The sequence below is a fragment of the Cnephaeus nilssonii genome (assembly GCF_951640355.1).
Source record: "Cnephaeus nilssonii genome assembly, chromosome: 5".
In the NCBI taxonomy this organism is placed as follows: domain Eukaryota; kingdom Metazoa; phylum Chordata; class Mammalia; order Chiroptera; family Vespertilionidae; genus Cnephaeus; species Cnephaeus nilssonii.
The window spans coordinates 105,579,268-105,599,070 of NC_137076.1; the positions used below are offsets into that span (position 1 = coordinate 105,579,268).

Genomic DNA, 19,803 nt, shown 5'->3' on the forward strand with positions numbered 1-19,803 from the left:
GGCAAGTAAAGGATTTTTGTGTCAGTGAAGATCCTTTGGTTGCAAGTGAAAGAAAAAATTTAAAGCGGCTTTAGCAAGAACAAAAGGGAAGGGTTGGTTATTGGCACATAGGAATGACAAGGCCTGGCAGAGCCGTGGGCACAGCTTGATCCGAGGTACAAACAATGTCATCAGGCTGGGGGCTCGCGCGCTCCTCTCCTTGGCTCTGCAGGCTCGAGCTGGTTTCCATTCTGAGGCTCCATGTGGCAGCTCCTGGGAACCCCACTTCACGTCACAGTGGAGCTAAAAGGAGAGTCCACTTCTCTTAGCTGAAGCAGAAGTCCCAGCATTGAGTCTCTCTGGCCCTGACCGGTCTGATTTGGGTCCTGTGCCTCTCCCTGAACTAATCCGGGGGCCAGGGGGACCGCATGCTGATTGGCGTAGCCCAGGTCATGTGATCCATCCATGGGTTCAAGTGAAATACAAAGGTTGGTTCCTCTAAAGCTGATGCCACACAAGGGAGAGGTGAGCGCTAGCTGGCGAAATAAGCTGTGACCACCACGTGGTTTAAGAAGGGGGTGATACAATCAGACCGTGTTTTAGAAAGCTGTAATTCTCCTACCGCTCCGGAAGCCAATGTGAAGGCAGGAGCAGAAGCAGGAGCAATGGTTAGATGGTTGGTGTTAAGAGCCAGGCTGAGCCAAACGGAGCAGACATGAGCACAGGGCTGCCACAGAGGAGCCTTCTTATTTAAATCCTTAGGACATAGTCCTGACCTACTGCCCCGTCACTTTTTTTAAATCCTCACCCAAGTATTTTTTTCCATTGATTTTCAGACAAAGTGGAAGGGAGGGAGGAGGAGGAGGGAGAGAGAGAAAAGCATCAATGTGAGAGAGACACATCGCTTGGTTGCCTCCCACACATGCCCTGACCTGGGCCGGGGAATTAACCCGCAATCGAGGTATGTGCCCTTGAACAGGAATCAAACCCACAACCCTCTGGTCCACAGGCCAACGCTCTAACCACTGAGCAACTGGCCATGGCCTGCCCCTATCACTTTTGATCACCTTCAGACCTAGACCACCCAGCCCTGTTAAGCATCAGCTTGTGGCAAGGTTCTCATATAGGTGCCCCTAGCAGAGTCACCCAAACTCTGGGGCCGGTTGCCGGAAGCTGCAGACCCAGGATCAGCTTCCAGAAACCCACCAAATCCCCCTCCGGAAATGTGACCACCTGTAGACACCACCATGTTCAAACGCTGATACCACTGTTGCTCAGCTGTTACCCTGAACAAGGTGTTTAATTAGCCTCTCTGAGTCTGACTATCCCTGTCTGAATATAAAGTTGAAGTGATGACATTTAAGGTAATGGAGCCCCTGGTGTGGGGATGCGATCAAATAAAGACTGTGAATCCCCTACAGCAGTGAGAGGCTCGATAAATGAAAAGTCCTTCCTCTTCAGTCCCTCAAGCCTTCCCCTGGCTTCATCTTCCCTGGCCCTCTCCAACCCCCTGTTTGTTTGCCAGATAAAAGGTGGGGGCTTTTTACTTTGTTTTTCTGCCAGAAAGAAACAACTGGAGGTCGAGTAGCACAGAGCAGCTGTTTTTAGACCTTGGCTGGGAAATTCCTCCTGTTCTTCAGCCTGAAGTCCCAGCCCCTCTTGACTTCCTTCAGGCGGTTTCCATCTGGGAACCCAATATCCCAGCACCTGCATTTCCAAGGAAGGGTGAAGGAGAAGAGGAATCATCTCCCCATTTTCCTCTAAGCTTCAAATTCTTTTCTTCCTAATTCCAACTGAAACTCAGGAAAATCATGAGGCAGAGTTCTTTGACCTAGAAGATCGTAGAAAGAGGCTTTGTCTAATAGTCACACTGCCCCAAACTCCAGAGAAATCCTTGCCTTGCTCGGGTGTGGGAGGGAAAGAGAATTAACATTCGCTGAGACTGTGCTGCTGTTTCCTTAACATTGCTTTATCTGAGCCTCACAATCGCCCTGGGAGGTCAGGTCAGGGCCATCCCCCACATTTTGCTGAGGAGGAAACTGGGTCTCGGAGAAAAGTGGTGCCCTCTGGAAGGGGCAGAGGGCTGCGGAGATGTAACCCATGCCTCTCGGTGGCCTCCTCCACGGCACCTCGGAGATGACTTGGGCAGCCCCAGAGCCAGCCACCCTGCCCCTCCCCTGCTTTGGGCTTCCAGTCCCATCTGTCTTGCAAGCTGTGTGTATCTGCCTCCCCTCCTCCGAGCTGCCTCCTCACTAGGACAGCGCTTAGCGTGTTGTATTATCGTCCACTGTTTGTGGGCATCTCTCCTCGGCCCCCTTCTGAGTGCTTCCAGACAGAGGCTCTGAAGGGAAAGGATCTTCTGGAGTGTCTGAACTGGCCCACGTGCTGTCTCTCTATAGAGGATTTGCATCTCTCGCTGCAGAATAAAGAGGGGAACGAGTAACTTCGAAACTTCTTGTACATCTCTGTCTGCCTGGGAGAGTGTCAGGCATGTCACAGGCCCTCACACACGTCTGATAAATCAATAATTGAGTGAAAAACACCTACCCGCCAGGCTGCCGTGCAGCTGGAAGGGCTGACACCTGTAACGATGCTTGGGCTGCTGGAGGGGTGTTAAGAAGTGTGGCGCTGTACACTGGGTTATAATTGGAAAGGGGTATCTTCCCAGGAGTGAGGAGTTTCATTAACTTGTTGTGTCATGTTGAGAAAGTCCCATCCCCTTTCTGTGCCTCTGTTTTCCTATCTGTACATTGAGGGCGCTGGGTTAGATGACTTAAAAAAGGTACCTTTTCATTTGCTGACTTTTTGTGCATCTCTCCTCTCCTCCCTTCACTCCACTCCTCCCCCCACCGACACACACACACACACACACACACACACACACACACACACACACACACGCCCACCCATCAATCTTCAAGATCAAGTTCTGCTGTCCCTGGGCACACGCTCGCTCTCTTTCATTTCCTTGAGCAGAAGCTCCAGAGCTTATTAGCCTCTGTTGTCCGTGTTCCTCAGATGCGCCTGCTTTAGTGGAACAGCAATAATGCCCCTCATATTCATTTTATCAAAGAGGGAGATCGGTCTTGTGAGCCAGTGTGTGCTGGCCCTAACTGCAAACGAGAAGTCATTCCGGGCTCACTTGCTCCATGAATATAGGAGTTCTGCCAGCTGCCTTTGCACCAAGATGGAAAGAACATTTATCTTCACAAATGTAGTGATACCTTGGAGGCAGCCCTGCAAGGGACAGGGAAAAATGTCTTCCATTCCCACAGGAGCGGCAAGGCTAAAAAGGGAAATTCCTCCCAGACCAGGAACAAAATCGCCCTCCAGGGACACTTCCAGCTCCACAATTCTGGACGAGAAGATTCACAGAATTTAAGAATCTAAAGTTGTGAGTGAATGTGTGTCATTGAATGTAGCTTCTACTAATCCTAATATAGTTTATGATTCCATGATTTGCTTCTTTTTTTTTTTTTTCTATAAGACTTGGGCCCAGAACCATATGGTTCTCAGATTCTGTTGACACCAAGGGTTTTCAACTAGTGCCGTGGTCGGCAAACTGCGGCTCGCAAGCCACATGCGGCTCTTTGGCCCCTTGAGTGTGGCTCTTCCACAAAATACCACGGCCTGGGCGAGTCTATTTTGAAGAAGTGGCGTTAGAAGAAGTTTAAGTTTAAAAAATTTGGCTCTCAAAAGAAATTTCAATCGTTGTACTGTTGATATTTGGCTCTGTTGACTAAGGAGTTTGCCGACCACTGAACTAGTGGGTGCATCAGAAATACCTGGGGGCCTGGTGCAAATTCCTGGGCTCCATCTCAGAGATTTTGGTTCAGGCAATGTGGAATGAGACCCAAGAATCTGCCATTTCTCTAACAAGTCACCACCCCCATGGTTCTGAGCAGGAGTGGGCCGCTCGCTCTTGGACAAACAGTGGTTAGAAAGCCTGTTGTTATAAATTCCGTGATTCTACATGTGATTATAAAATGGCTTTTGCTTCAGATCCTAGTGTTCTGGAACTCTGTTATTCTGTTTCCATGTGCCTAAGGAGAGGGTGCTAAGGTGTACAGACTCTTTCTGAGCATGGGTTTCACAAGGAGAGAGGAAAAGGGACCAAGTGCCAGCAGGGTCAAGGGACATCTGGCAGGGGACCCTCCTGAGGGCACAGAGCAAATTCTGATGCTGCATCCATTGTGCCTGAGCACATCCAGCACTAGGACTCAGATGAGCTGGCTTGGCGGGGTGCACTGGCTGGCTCTGGGGTGACGTGAGCATCTGGAGTCATCAAGAAGAATTCCTGATGGACAGGGAGGTCCAACCACATCCCAGCGAGTTGGAAGGGCTGAGGTTAGAGGAAGGGAGACAGCAGAGAGCTCTTGAAAAAGAACCAGAGGCAAAGGGGGAGGAATTTATTACCAAAACACCCTTGTAGAGCTGGGTGGTAGAGGAACTACTGAAAATGTATGGTTCAGGAAAGCTCAAGAGAAGAGGGAGCTGAATGTGTGGGGACATCCTGGGGCACTCTGAGTGGGCTGGCAGAGGACTGCTTTGACATGCTAACGAGGGCCTGGATCTGGGAGCGTGGGGGCAGGATGAGGGGTGGCGGGGGACCTCTGAGGAACTGGTGGGCGGCTACGGGCTGGGGCAGGGCTCCTCAGGAAGTTCCCACACACACATATCCCATGCGCCACCTGAGTCAGGGTTCAGATGGGAACTTGGGACCCTTTTCTGAGAAACAAAAGTAGAGAGTAGAGAATCCAAGATTTCTGCAGCTTGCCAGGTAGGGCAAGAGCTAGCAGGTTGGGTAGCCATAGGCCTGTCTGGCAGGGGGAGAATGGAAGAGGACGGGTCAGTCCCTCTCACTGACACACGTAGCCTGCATGCCTACACACAGGTGATGACACACTCCTGGCTGCACACATACACCTCTGCTGCCCCACATAATGGCAATGATATATGTGCCAGCCCATTGTGACACACATCTGCGCACTTACCCCCATGGGGCACCATTTCATACTAACGGTAACATCCTATATCACCTGCGTCGTCTCTTGTTGTCAGCAACAGTTAGACGTACACCATTACACAGAAATGGTGTCATGTCCCCAGAGCCTTTGCGTCTGGCACAGGCGATGTAAATGCCACCCTCTGTGGTTGTACACTGCACAGCATGCACACTGTATGTGGTACCCTTGCCTTACACCCAAACCATCGCACAACGCCACTGACATATTCCACTGTAACCATAGCCCGCTTGGCTGCACACTACCACAGACAATACACTTCCAGCAGAGTCACTTCCCATCAGGAGGGACACGCCACCACCACACGCTGAGTCACAGGGCGCAGGCCCACACCTGCCCTGCTAGCACCTAGTGCCCTCTCCCATGGTCCCATCACTCCCTGCAGGGTCCCACCCTGGTGGGCACACACACATGTGCACCACTGCCTCCATGCTGTGAGAATGACTGGGACCCTAACCACACACCCTGACAGTGATGGCTCCCTGGCCATTATCGGTGACAAGACGGGGGGCCACTCATCAGATGAGCCAGGTGGCCTAGGGCCCTTCCCTGTGCACCACCCCCACAGCTCTGTTTCTGTCTGGGGCACATGACCACCCCATCAAACCAAGAGCAACTCTGCCCTTTCAGGCTCACGCTAGAATAGCAGGATGTGGAGCTGGCACGGGGAGCTGTCAGATGTCTCCCTGCACCCACCAGCTGAGGTGGGCCCAGCCAGCAGGCTCCAGGTCAGGGCTGGCAGCCAGCGCTTCCTAGATGCCTCCTGGCCTCCTGCGTGGCATCCAGAGGGCCCTTTGGACTGAAGCAGTTGCAGGAAGAAACCGGCCGACCTTTGGACGAGCGCCATTCTCACTGATCACCGCATTTACGGTCTGTGACAGTTGTCGTTCGTCACACGCTGTTCCTCGATCCCCACACAAAGTACTCACATTAGCTCTCTTGATTGGCTGCCTGGTGAACATTCAAGGCATGTACATATCATTTTAAAAATCTGTTCAAATCTGGCCCCCTGCCCCAGCCCAGAGAGCTCATAAATAAAAGAAGAAATTCAGCAGCAGCCGCCGCCAGGGTAAGCCACCTTAAGCAGAGCCATATCCATATTTTACCAGGTGACTCTTAGAAGCTGTCCGGAGAGCAGGCTCTGCAAGGACCGGAGGCCAGGGTGGGGGAGGTGACTGGCAGCTGGCTGGATTAAAGATGCAGGAGATTGAAGAAAATGCTGACAACCACATGACATGAGGACCCTGATCTGGGTGTGAATTCTTTTTTTTTTTTTTTTTTTTTTTTTTTAGTGAGAAACTGGAGATAGGAAAGACTGTAAATGTCAATGTAGAAAAATATCTGCAGAGCAAAAGTTACATTTCCATAGGCTGTGGGATGTGTCAGAAGAGAAGCAGCCCCGTGTGGTGGAAGGACGCGGTGACAGGCAGGCCCGGGCTGGCATCCTGGCTCTGCCCGAGACCCACTGTGTTACCCTGGGCCTTGTCTCCCCCATCTTGAAAATAGGGGTTTGTGTGAACTAAAGGAGAGATGTAATTTATGCCAAGCACCAAAGTGAGCTCCTGAGATATAGTGGGGGCCCAGTTGGTCGCTCTGATTAGTAGTATTACAATCACGAGGAACTGCTTATAATAATTAGCAACTTTCCTGCAGTGATAACAGAGCATTTGGGAACCGTGTCCAAACTGGTGGCACGGAACAAGGAGCAAGGACTCACCCCTCCACCATCTTTCCTTGACAGGAAGCACCAACAGCTCATGTGTCATGGTTTTCCCCTAATCGTTCAATAGGGATGAAGCCACCAAAACTTGACTGGCTGTCCTTTTATTCATCAGTAAGATTTTCTGCAGCTAGATATGATTCATGTTGGCTCATGCAGTTTTAATAGACTCATAGAAGCTTGGGTTCAAAGGGGGTTTTAGCTGTCACCTGTCACCCAACTGCCATCTTCCAGGGCTGGGGACTCGCCACCTCACATGAGGCACCTCACACTATGGCTGGACAGCTACAATTGGTAGCCGGTCTTCCTCTTAGAGAATCTGTCTGCTCCCTTTACCTTTCCCCCATTGCCCTAATTCTGTCTTCAGCACCAGCACAAACAATAGTACTCCTCTTCCTTTTCAATGGTCATCTGTTCATCCAACAAGCATAGCCTTAGCACCTACTTCGCCAGGTACCATTAGTGCTAGCATTACAAATTGAGCAAGACCTGCCAGCCCTGGGAGGGCTCATCCCCCCGCCCCCTTTAGTACTCTCTCCTTCAGGGGAGACATCCTCAGATCTTTCAACCTTCCCTCATTTGACCTGTCCAGATGCCCACACCAAACTACCCCCTTCTCTTCTAAACAGCCTTGATCTTATCAAATTCCATCTTAAATCGTGGTGCCCAGAACTGAGCTCCATATTTTTCTGAAAGTTAAGTTGGGTTTTTAGCCCAGCTTGGTCGACATCCATGTCAAAGACAATGTCTGTTGTGGAAAAACCCCAATTGTAACTACAGGCTCCCAGCCAGATCCCATTCTAAGAAGAACAGAGAGAAAGAAGGAAGGAGGGAGGACTGTGGCTCCTGAAATGGCAGGATGTCAGATCTCCCTGCCCAGAACTCCCCTCAGGCACTAGTGCCAAATCTAAGTCATTCTAACCAAACACTCTCCCCTCCACCCTCCTCCATTAGTGTCTGCCACAGGAAAGGGAAGAAAAATCAAGAATGAGTTTGCCAATGGCCCAACATGGTGCTAAACAGGGCACTCGGACCTAAAGGGAGGGCCTTCCCGATACCAGCCCACAGCCTGTAAGGGGAGAGCAGAGATGAGCTTCAGAAGAGACCCTGCAGGTGAGGAAGGGGGTCTACCAATGGCCTCTGACTCGTGGGGAGGGGGTCCCTACTTTGAGGCCTCTGCTGTGAACATGCACAGAGGAACAGTCCCCCCTCTCTGGAACAAAGGCATGCCTCCTTCCTCCCCCAGGTCCGATCCTCTGCAGCTCTTGCCGCTCCCTTCTTGGAAGGAAGCCAGCCCCTCACAGAAGCAGAAGTCATCTCACTCTGGCATGGCCCTGCCCGATGTGTGATCTCCTGCAAATCTTTTAAAGTCCTGGGCCAAGGCCCCCTCTCCGAAGCCATTTTCCTACACTTCCGGCTGGATTAAAAGACTCGTTTCAGAGCCAAAGGATGGCAGGGAATGGAAAGGCTCATTAGGAGACAGTAGTCAAACAAACAAAGAAACAAACGAAGAGTGGGAGAGGAGGAGGAAAGGCCAAGGGTGGGGCAGATGTTGCCCTGCCACCTGGAGTTCCCTTTTCTTCCCTGGGCCTAGGAGAGAAGGAGACGGCCTTCCAAAGGATTCCTTATTCTTCACAGGACAGCAGATCTAGAAGGGCTGGGCTTGCCCAAGGTCAACTGCAATGCTGCAGCTGTCTTCAACCTCGGGGTCCACGTGGAGGGCTCCTCGGCCCTATTCAGCCATGTTCATGCAGTGGGACACTATGCTGAGAGGCTGCAGAGATGATCTGGTGGCAACCCTGTCCTGTAGGAAAGAGGCATGCAAACAGAGGAACAGGGGCCCCTGACACTGGGGTGTATCTCAGGGTGGTGGGAACCGTGAGGAGAGTGTGCCCAATCCCACCTGGCGGCGTCAAGGAGGGCTTTCCTGCACAGGTGGCCTTTGGGTCCTGCTGTAAAGAACCCTTCCTCCATCCCCTTGCGCCCACTGCCCCTCGGGGCATTGAAGCAGCCAGTTTGTGGTCCTAAGACATGTGGCCAGGACAGGTGGCAGCGGGGCGGGGGGGGGGGGATTGGCAGGGGGAGGAGGGCAGGCAAAGGTAGAGAGCAAAGGGGAGTGGAGGGAGAAGAGAGGGAGAAAGCAGGGGAAATGGGAAAGGGAGAGGGAGGAAGGAGAGAGGGGAAAGAAGAAGAGAGGGGGAGAGCGGGGGGAGGGAAAGAGAAAGAGAGGATGAGAGGAGAGAGGGGGAGAGAGATTTGAATTTCCCATCTGAAAGGGGAGCGGTAGCACGTCAGGGCCTGGCTGAGGGGCCTGATTGGAGGGCGTCTCTGGCAGCAGCAGCGGCCCCAGCTCGCCAGGCGGAGTTGCACGAGGCTGCGAAGCGGCGGGAGCTGGAATAGCAGAAGCAACCGCCTCCTGAGTCCAGCCGGAGCCCTGCAGTGGCTCAGACGGTAGCAGGGACCGCCAGGTCGGTGCTGGCCATGGGCCGGGAGGGCGGAGCTGGGCTGTGGGCAACAGGGTCCCGGCTCTCCTCTCGAGGCCGCAGGGCATCCCGGGAGGCTGAGGATTATTGCTTTGGGGGTACAGCACCCCGAGTCTGCTCGGGCGCAGGATTGGGAGGCTGCATGGCAGTGGCAGGCACCTTCCCGGGGCGCGCTGGCCGCTGGCCGTGGTGCTGAACGGACAGCTCCCTGCGAGGGGGGAGCGAGCAGGCTGAAAGGGAGTGAAGCGGCACAAACTGGGAAAAGGTATGGGCCCCCTTCCCGCCCCCCCCCCCCGGGAGCCCCCCGGGCAGCAGCTCCAAACAGCCCAGCTCCTGGGGAGTCAGGACCGCCCCGAGGGCAATGGGAGACTCACTCAAGTCTGAACCCAGAGAACAACTTCGAGCTGGGGTGGGGGTGGGGATCTCGATCCAAGCTACTTAGCCGAGAGCCTGCCAGGGCCCTCTTCCCCCCAGAGGAGGAAGCCGCCCCCGTGGGGTACAGTTCCGGCTCCCGGAGTGAGTCAGAGGGCGGCGGGAGGGGCGCAGACAGACCAAAGAGGAGGGGAGAGCCTGAACACCGTTTGGGGGTGGGGGGCCGAAGGGACTATTTGTTCTCAGAGGAGGCGCGCAGGTTTGGGTGGCACAGCAAGCCGCTGAGGGTCATCAGGAAGGATCTCTTTTGTGCCGTCGCCTGCCCCGCTCTGCCCCCTCCCCTGGCAAAGTTTGAGACCTGGCTGGGTCTGGAGGTTGGAGCTGTGTGTTGGGGGAAGGGCACCCTCAGTGGCCTGTGGAGAGCTGGGCAGAGGTGCGGGCTATGCTGGTCTGTGAGAGGGGCGCCAGGGTACCTGTTCCCTCTTCAGGGGGGCTCAAAGCCCCAGCCACTTCTGCTCCTCTCCCCAGCAGGTGCTCTACCCCCTCCCATTCTCCACAGCCCCTTCCCCTCCCCCAGTGCTTCCTTCCAGGGGCTGGGGGTGGGGTGGGGATAGACGGACAACCCCTGTTAGCTGAGGGTGGCAAAAAAGCAAATGAGTGTTGAATTGAGTTGCAGTGAATATAGCCCGGACTTGAGCCATTGAAAAACAAACAAACAAACAAACAACAGAAAAACAACTACAAGGACGCACACTGCAGGTGCCTCGCATCTACTTGTCAGGTGGCAGGAGCCCAGTTCCTAAACAGGGCTGGGGCTCAGAAGGCAGAGCCTGAGGGGGTGCCTCAGCAGCCTTCGGGCTGGGACGGGCTGGGACGGGCTGGGGCCCGCGGGGAGGGAGTCAGGGAGAAGCTGAAGGTGCGTCCTGGGTCCAGGGCATGCTGAAGGCAAGGAAACCGGGTGCTGCAGCTGCCCTTCCCCACCCCCTGCGCTGCCTCCCCTCCCCCGGCCCAGCATCCCCACCACCACCACCCTTCCAGCAGCGGGGTAAACCAAAGCTCCCCGCAGAACCGCTGAGGAGCGCCTCCTGGCGGTCTAGACAAAATCCTCAACTGCACACAACCCGCTGGACCTCAGCACTCCTACAGGCATATGGCAAATCTCTACACACACACGCCTGCACACGCCCACGCGCACACACACGCTGCCTAAGTTCAGAGTCAGAATGCAGATCATACCTCGAGCGCGTACATCCTCGCATACTTGCTGACACAGAACATTAAATTCAATCCAGCTGGCTCCCCCACGAACCAGGAGATGCTGCAGACACTGGGATTGGAAAAATGCACAAGATACAGGGAGGAGCCCAGAGGGACCGGGAAGAGAAAGACACATAACTGGACAGAGAGCACGGGCTGGAGGTAGTCAAGGCTGCCCTAGCAAGTACAGGGGAAGATACCATCATATCTCATTGAGGAGACCCAGGAAATTTCATGGAAGGAGTGACGTGTAGAGGCATCTTTGAAAATTAATACTGCTGCTGCTGCTGCCAGCGGTGATCATGATGGTGATGACAGCCAATACGCACTGAGCACCTACTATGTGCCAGACACTGGGCTGAGCATTTTAGCTGCATTGTCTCCTTTAATGTTCTCAGCATGCCTTGGGCATTGGTGTTATTGTCTCCATTTTACAGATGAGGAAAGATTAAATCACTTGCTTCAGGTCACTGATAAGTAGTGGAGCCAGGATTTGAACTGGCAGAGATGAGGGCAAGAGGTTTCACGGCTGTGGAAACAGCATGCACAAATGCCCCAGGGTTTAGAAAGCATACTCTGTGTTGGGGCACAGCCGAGGCAGAGCCACATGCAAGGTGTGGGAAACGAATGGCGAAGCAGGCAGGTGCTAGGTTGTGTGGGAATTGAAGGTCAGCGCAAGGACTCTGACCGGTTTAACAAGGTCGTGTGGAGCCATGGCAGGGTGTGTTTGCATGAGCAGATCTGCCCTTTAGGGAGATTAATCGGACGGCCATGTGGAGGATGGATGAGAGCTGGAGGAGAGAGACAGTTTAAATGTATGCACAAATCCAGAGCCTTGAGGCCCCAACCAAGGCATTATAGCAGCCACAGGAGAAAGGAGGGTGTGAACACAGATTGTGAAGCGACCGTCTCCGGACTTCTCCCTCAGCACCCCACCCATTTGTAACTCACCAATTCCTGGTGTGGTCTTTGTCCAAGTGTCTGCCTCCCCAGCCGGCTGAATGCTGTGACAGCAAAGGCTGGGACTCCCCTGTGCCCTGCCACAGCCTCAGCACCCAGAACAATGCCTGGCAGAGAGCAGGTGCTCAGAGAATATTTACAGTGCGAGTGAGTGTGTGAGTGAATAAATGAAGAAGTCGCTGAGTCTGGAGTTTTCAGTTGAGGCAAGTGTAACCAAGCGTGCTGGAGGAGAAGATAGTTGGGTGGGGGAGGCAAGGATAAGACTGCTCCCTGGACAGGATAAATTGAGATTATCCATGTGACAATATCCAGCTGAGAGTTAAATGTGCTGGTTTGAGGAGTGGGTGAAGGGAGGAGGGTGAGATGGCGGGGGAGGGGGGGAGATCAATCTGTGGCTATAAAAGGACATAAACCAGTAAAAGTAGGTGAGATTCCCAAAGGAAATGGTGGGGGAGGGAGGGGCAGTAGGAGGGGAAAGGAGGAGAGATTGCCTCATGAACGGCCACATTTTAAAGCGGCGAATTTCAACCAGCATGCCACCGTACACTGGTGAGCTGCAAGAATTTTTCAAACATGCGATACCTGCCTATTTAGTCAGGGGCACTGACCTCTTTTCCCTTAGACTGTGAAACAAGAAATGACAACAGCCAACACAATAGCCATCTGATGTGAATGAATCAAAATTACAGCTATTTTTTTTTTTGTCAGATTGGCAACAAAATATTTTTTTGAAGTGCCCAGAATTTTAGCAATTAGTTGATGTAGCCAGGAGATGAAAGAGGTTGAAAATTGCTGCGTTAAAGGACAGGAGTCAGGAGAGGAGAGAGGACCTGTCTGATAAGAAGACCACAGAGTGCTGAGTCATGGAATTCAGGAGGTTCAAGAAGGCAGGAAAAACCTGGGGGGCAGGGGCAGGGGCAGGTAGGGGTCATCTCCAGCATCTGATGCTACTCAGGGCTGGAGGAGGACCAGGGCTGTGAACACACTCCTGGGTCTGACGGCGAGGCAGCCTCTGGCGAAGCTGAGGAGGGCAGTTTGGGAGGCACTGCAGAAGCAGTAAATCCCCGATCTCACAGAGCTTAGGGCTTGACCAGGAGGTGAAGAAGCAGAGACAGCAGGTAAAGACTCTCGCCATGAAGCGAGAGGGCAGAGACTAAGAAAAAGATGGGGTCAGGGCAAGAGTTGGAGGAGGAGGGGATAAAGACCTAAGGAGAGAGGCTAGAGAGGTGAGGAACAGGGAGTGATGGGTGCATCAAGGAGGAGGTGCAAGGAGAGCGATGTGGAGTGAAGGCCGATGGGCTGGCTCCCCAGGGAAGGTGGGTCCTGTTGCTCAGGAGCGAGGAGGAGGGGAAGTCACAGGCGCTCACTCTGGCTGGCATTGATCATTTTGCTCATGATAACAGCCACCATTTACTGAGCCCCCACCATGGGCCAAACACATTCCTTAGGTTTGTTCTAACCTTTCAAAGTGGTACTATAAGCCTCACTTTATAACAAAGACTGAGACTCAGAGATGTTAAGTCAATTACTCATTATCACACAGCTAAAGAGTAGCAGATTGAGGATCCCAGTCAGGTATCCCTGACCCCAGAGCTCACAGAGCCTTCCTCTGCATCACATGAAGTGTGGAGGAAGGTCACCTGCTGAGTGGGATGGAATAAGAGGACATTGGGCCTTGAGATATTGGATAGGAAAGTCTTTACAGGGTGAACAAGACCCTGCTTAAGAGCTGGGAGAGCATTATGCTAAGTGAAATAAGCCAGTCAGAGAAAGATAAATATCACATGATCTCACTCATTTATGGATTATAATGAACAACAGAAACTGATGAACAAAAACAGATCCAGAGACAAAGAAACATCGATCAGACCATCAAACCTCAGAGGGAAGGTAGGGGAGAGTGGGGGTAAGGGGGAGAGATCAACCAAAGGACTTGTATGCATGCATATAAGCCTAACCAATGGACACAGACAACAGGGGGGTGAGGGTATGAGTGGGAGGGGATGGGGGGTAATGGGGGAATAAGGACACATATGTAACACCTTAATCAATAAAGAATTTTTTTAAAAAAAGAGCTGAGAGGACCATACTGGGAGTGGACAACAGAATTCTGGGGAGGACTCAAGGAGCCTGGTTAAGGAATCCCAGCAGTCCCGGAGAAGGACGCACCTAGAGCAATATGGACATAAGCATGGAGAAGACCCAGCCCTTGAGTGGACACACTGCATACTGGGGGTGAGGGTGGTAATCAGTGTTTGATGAATGAATGAATGAATGAATGAATGAATGAATGGAAACAGAGTAGTCTGGAGAGGGAGACGGTTTGGTGTAGAAAGATAGCATGTTGAGTCTGAGCAGTGCCCAGAAAAAACGTCTAGGTAGCATCAGCACCAGAGATTATTAAAGCCCCTGGAAAGGACCATTTTTCCCTAGGGGAAGGTGAGAGAGGAAAAAGGCTAAGTTCAGAGTCCTGCGAACATCTTCATTGAAGACACAAGAGGAAGAAGAGGAGACAGCAAAGGACAGAGATAGAGAAGAGGGGACAGAAGTGGAAGGGAAACAGAGAAGTAGAGGAGAGAGAGAGCAGTAGGAGATGGGGGGGGAGGGGAGAGAATAACAGAACCAAGAGAGGAGAGGGGTTTAAGGATACGGTGGAGTGGCCAGCAGTGCAAATACTTTAGCACAGAAGTACCCAAGAAAGGGCTCAGAAGGATCACCTGGTCCCGAGAGACGTGCAAACGCAGCAATTTAGGGAGGAGGCTGGAACTGAAGCCCAGGTGCCCTGCCAACCAATTTGAAACATCTCGAATTAGAGTCCGCGTCTTCCACCACCACCTGCAATTCCTTGAGCAGCATGTAAACACAGGAGGAGGAACCCACTGACTGGTTCCTGGAATCATTCAATGTTTAAGTTGTGTGTTTTTCCCGTTCTTAGAAATGCAGTCTCTTTACAATGTTTTGAACCAAATGAAACCACCTTGATAGACCGAGCTGAGCAATCTTCAAACTCAGAATGTTGGGTCAGGGTGGGTTCTCTTGCATTTCCTACAAGTGCTGGTGCGTTTGGGTGTGTCCTCGTCAACATGCAGTCAGCAGGGCTAATATTAGTGAGTTCCTACACACCAGGCACGTGGCCAGTTTCTTGTCTTCTCCTTCAAACACCAGGAGAAGGGTAGCCTTAATATACCCCGTTTTGTAAGGAACACAGTGAAGCTTTCCCAGGGATCCAGTCAGTACGGGAGCCGGTGTGTCTGATGCCAAAGCCCGTGGGGATTTTTTTCTCCTCCATCATGATTTCCCTTCCTCAAAACAACCAACTTATCAGGTGGTCTGATCGTGTAGACAACTCCAATAGACTCTCAGGCCCCATTTTATGGAAAGATCTCAGTCTGACAATATGTTTTCTCGTTTTGAAAGAAATGAGGGAAATCCATCATCAACTGAAAACCAAGTGACCTTGAACTCCACCTGGCTGCAATATCTGGTCTGGTTTCTCTGCCACCATTTCACAGGACCCCTTTTTCCTTCTAGCAAAACACAAAGACCCCAAGGCTGTGTGGGATGAAAGGCCTTGGGGAGTCATTCTGGCTTCAGTTGACCATCAAGCCACATCACACTTTGGACAGCTCACGGATGTCCCATCCACACCCAAAAGGGGATTTTTTTGGTGGCTTTGCCCATGAAAGCACCAGTGATACTAAATGGTTAAAATAGAAAGGAAACCTCTAGGAGTTAGAGCACTGCTGTTCAAATTCTTAGGGATGTGGAGGAAGAAACAGGGTACAAAGGAGGCCAAGGGTGGAGGGGGGCTCCAGGCTCCCTACCCCTGCCCCCACCATTGGAATAGTTCCACTTTTACATATTTTGCATATTGAGATTCTCATTAAGCTTTTATTTGAAGAAAATCTTCTGAGGCAAAATAATAACAATTAAAAAATATAATAACACTGGAAGTCAGTGATTTAGGGAGAGGGAAGGAGGACTGACATAAGCTGAGTGCTTATAAGGCCCCATGCTTGGTACTTTAAAGGCTCTAAGCCCCAAGAAGAGTATCATGTCTCTAACCCCCTATGTGTAATTCAAAATAAAAATAAATATTAAGCTATAAACAACAAATTTGCATGTATGCTACAATGAAAATAACGTATTTCTCCATTTGCCTATTTTCAGAAGTCTGGATATGTTCATCCAAGCTAGCTGTTTTCACTTCCTCGCCTGCCCTGACTTGTGGGGCCCTGAGCACATTCTCATTCTATCTAGGGGTCAATCCAGTGGCCCAGGCTGGCATTCTCTGGTCTCCACAGTAGCTCGGGAAAAGGAGGCACTGCCATTTCTATCTTATAGAGGAGGAAACTGGGGCTCAAAGAGGTTCCGTAACTTGCCTGAAAGACACATAGCAAATAAGAAATGAGGGTGGCATTAGAACCTTGCTCTGCCTGCATCCAAATGAGAGGCTCTTTTTAAGACTCCTGACTACAATCAAATTCAAGCAATACAGTCAGAATTGTTTTAAAATAGGGATCTAGCCCTAACCAGTTTGGTTCAGTGGAAAGAGTATCGGCCTGCGGACTTAAGGGTCCCAGGTTCGATTCCGGTCAAGGGCACATGCCCAGGTTGCGGGCTCAGTCCCCAGTGCAGGGCTTGCAGGAGGCAGATGATCAATGATTCTCTTTCATCAGTGATGTTTCTATCTCTCTCTCTCCCTTTCCCTTCCTCTCTGAAATCAATAAAAATATTTTTTTTAAAACCGCCCTTGCTGGTTTGGCTCAGTGGATAGAGCGTTGGCCTGTGGATTGAAGGGTCCTGGGTTTGATTCCAGTCAAGGGCACATGCCTGGGTTGTGGGCTAGATCCCCAGTGGGGGGCGTGCAAGAAGTGGCCAACCAGTGATTCTCTCTCATCACTGATGTTTCTCTCTCTCTCCCTCTCCCTTACTCTCTGAAATTAATTTAATATATATATAATAAAATAGGGATCTGAGCCACTTGGCAGCACATCTGTGCCTGGTATATAGCAAGTGCTCAAGAAATAGCACCTTTCCCTGAGGTTCAAGGGCACTGCGTCTTGGCCTCAGACTGATGGTGTCCCATGGTGCCCATGAGCCTGGATGCCCCACCGTCTGTCTAACTCCAGCAACCTGGCTGTGCAGAGGTCTCTCCCATCTAACTCCCAACTCCTCTTTTGCAGGTTGGCAAATCGCCCCAGCCAGGCCTGCCAGGAGCACTGCATGCAACTTCAGCTGCGGGCTAGGGCGCGCTAACCGGAGTCACAGGCATGGACTTCGTCATGAAGCAGGCCCTCGGAGGTGAGCCCAAGCCCTGTACCCTCCCCCGCAGCCAGGGTCTGAACCCAGATGGGAGAGGCCCTCAGGGCACCAGGGAACCGCTACCCCACCTCTGAGCACCCCTGACCTCATCCTCTCCCTTCCCAACCCCTCCCCTGCAGGGGCCACCAAGGACATGGGGAAGATGCTGGGGGGAGAGGAGGAGAAGGACCCAGATGCACAGAAGAAGGAAGAGGAGCGGCAGGAGGCGCTGCGGCAGCAGGAGGAGGAGCGCAAGGCCAAGCATGCGCGCATGGAGGCCGAGCGTGAGAAGGTCCGGCAGCAGATCCGAGACAAGGTCAGCACCATCCGCCCGCCCACCCTGGAGTGTAGGAGGCACAGGGGAACAGTGGGTCCCCAAACCCTGGCCTCAAGTTCCCCTGAATCCCAGCTCTGACCTTGGGCCTAGTTCTCTCTGAGCTTCCATAGTCTCATCAGAAAAATGGGTGTGACAGGAACCCCTCGCTCAAGGATCTATGGTGATTACAAATGATGCTGCACATAGCAAGTGCTCCCTAATGTTGCTGCTATGGGTCTGCAATCTCCTATTCAAAACCCTTGAGACCAAATAGGTTTAGAATCCAGAATTTGGGGATTTTTGAAAAGTACCATAGTGCCCTGAGCACCTGTTACTGTTAGGTATCACTCCCAGTGGGTCTGCGGCTGCCAAACAGATTAATACATGTCTGGCCACACCACTGCAATAAATCAAGATTATACGTAGCCTTCCATCAGTTGAAGTCAAGGTTTGTCACCAAAATTCGGGTCCAAACATATGGGAGAACTTTCAGATTTCAGATCTTGGGGGATTTCAAAAGAGCAGAGAAGGCGTTATGAGCAGGTATTGATTTTAAAGGAAACCCCACACACCGCCTCTCTACTTCTGGGGACAGACATAATTCTACAAGAAGGTGTCCTTATCCCCATTTTATAGATGAGAGGACTGAGGCTGGGGGAGTTCTCATGAGTTGCCCCAGCTGAGTCTGCATGACCTTGAGATCAGCTCTCTCCTTGCCCTGTTCATGCTCATGTCTGCCCTCCCCCTACCCCCAGTATGGGCTGAAGAAGAAGGAAGAGAAGGAGGCTGAGGAGAAGGCAGCCCTGGAGCAGCCCTGCGAGGGGAGCCTGACGCGGCCCAAGAAGGCCATCCCTGCGGGCTGCGGGGACGAGGAGGAAGAGGAGGAGGAGAGCATCCTGGACACGGTGCTCAAATACCTGCCCGGGCCGCTGCAGGACATGTTCAAGAAGTAACCAGCCCTCCTGCCCACCCCCACTTCACTTGTTACTATTTTTCCTTTTTTTGGTTCTTTCTTTTCTTTTGATTCAGTTAAGTCTCAGTTCTGACAGGGAAAACCTCAGTTGGCCTCTGCCCACCTGTCCCTGGCTAGGGGCTCATCTCCTTAGCGCCCCCTCATACACCCCTCATCCCAGGGTACCCAACCCCCACCTCACACCCAAGTTTCTTGAAAAAGGGAAGACAGCTATTCCCCAGCAGGGGCATTATATCCAGTGTGGGAGGCACTGGGGCCCCCTTCTAAAAGCCTAAGGTCCATGCTAGTGTGGTAACCCCCATACATTCCTTCATGCACCCCACTGCCAGGAGGACCACTGTCCCCAGCCAGCCAAAGTAATGACACATTCCAGCCCTGCCCAGCATGCTGACCTTTGGCCTCTGACCCCCAGTGGGCTCCAGGTCAGGGCAGAGGTTCTGGGTTGTCTCGCTCTGAGGAAGGGAGTCAGGGTAAGCCTGCCCTGTGAGGGCCCAGCTTAAGAGGCCCCTGTATTCTGGGAAGGAGGCTGAGGCTCTCCTTCACTCCCCCTGGTGACACCCCTGGGTGTACCCCTGGGTGTCCCCCCGCCCCAACCGCCACCTGAAAAGGTATAGCCCCTACAAAGCCAGTCCCTCCAAATGGATCCTCTTTGGACTTTAACTCATCTGTGGAGGGGCCCAGGGTAGGGTAGCTCCTTGTTCCCCCCACCCTCCACTTAGATCTGGGGGGCCCACTGCCAGTCTGGGCCCAGCTTGCCCAGACAAGGGGCTGCCCAGGCCCCCCAGAAAACACTTGGAGCCATTGGGCAGCGATGGCCCATGCCATGGGACACCCCCCCATTGGTGCAGCCAAGCTGCCCCCATTCCTATCCACCCCTCATTCCCACCACCCCGTCCTGTCTATGTGCTTCCAGGACCCCATGGTCCCCTGGAGAACCCCTCCTGGCTAAAGCCCCAAGCCTCTGGGGAAAAGCCAGTCCCCACTTGACAGAAGGCATCTGTCCATTCATCTCATTGGCCAAGAACAAACTCTCCTCTGGGATGTGGGAGACTGGTGTTTATTCCTCCCACCACAGAGGTCAAGGCCTCTTGCTCAGTCAGTTTTGTGAGAACTGAGGACCATGGAGCAATGAGAGAGGAAATTGTGTGTCCATGCATGCATCGGTATGCGTAGCAGAGACTGCATCAGCAATTGTGTGTCCAGAGACTGTACATATAGGTGTATGGAGAGAGAGAGAGAGAGAGAGAGAGAGAGAGAGAGAGAGAGAGAGTCGAGATTGTGAGTGTGTGTTAGTCATCATGTCCCTGTGTTAGAGATTGTGTATGTTAGGCAGCCTGTGTATGTGTGTTTGTTTGAGGTGGTATGTATGAGTTGATATTGTGCCCTATGTGTGTACTAGCCATCTCACATGTGTG

General features: G+C 52.3%; 1 protein-coding gene across 1 annotated transcript; it reads left to right on the forward strand.

Annotated features, from left to right (window-relative positions):
* Positions 1–17,068: 17,068 nt before the first annotated feature.
* CPLX2 (complexin 2) lies at positions 17,069–18,368 on the forward strand (the record flags this gene model as incomplete). Its single annotated transcript, XM_079772728.1, has 3 exons — positions 17,069–17,099; positions 17,240–17,415; positions 18,171–18,368. The coding sequence occupies 3 exons, from the start codon at positions 17,069–17,071 to the stop codon at positions 18,366–18,368; spliced, it is 405 nt and encodes a 134-aa protein (XP_079628854.1).
* Between the last annotated feature and the right edge of the window lie 1,435 nt (positions 18,369–19,803).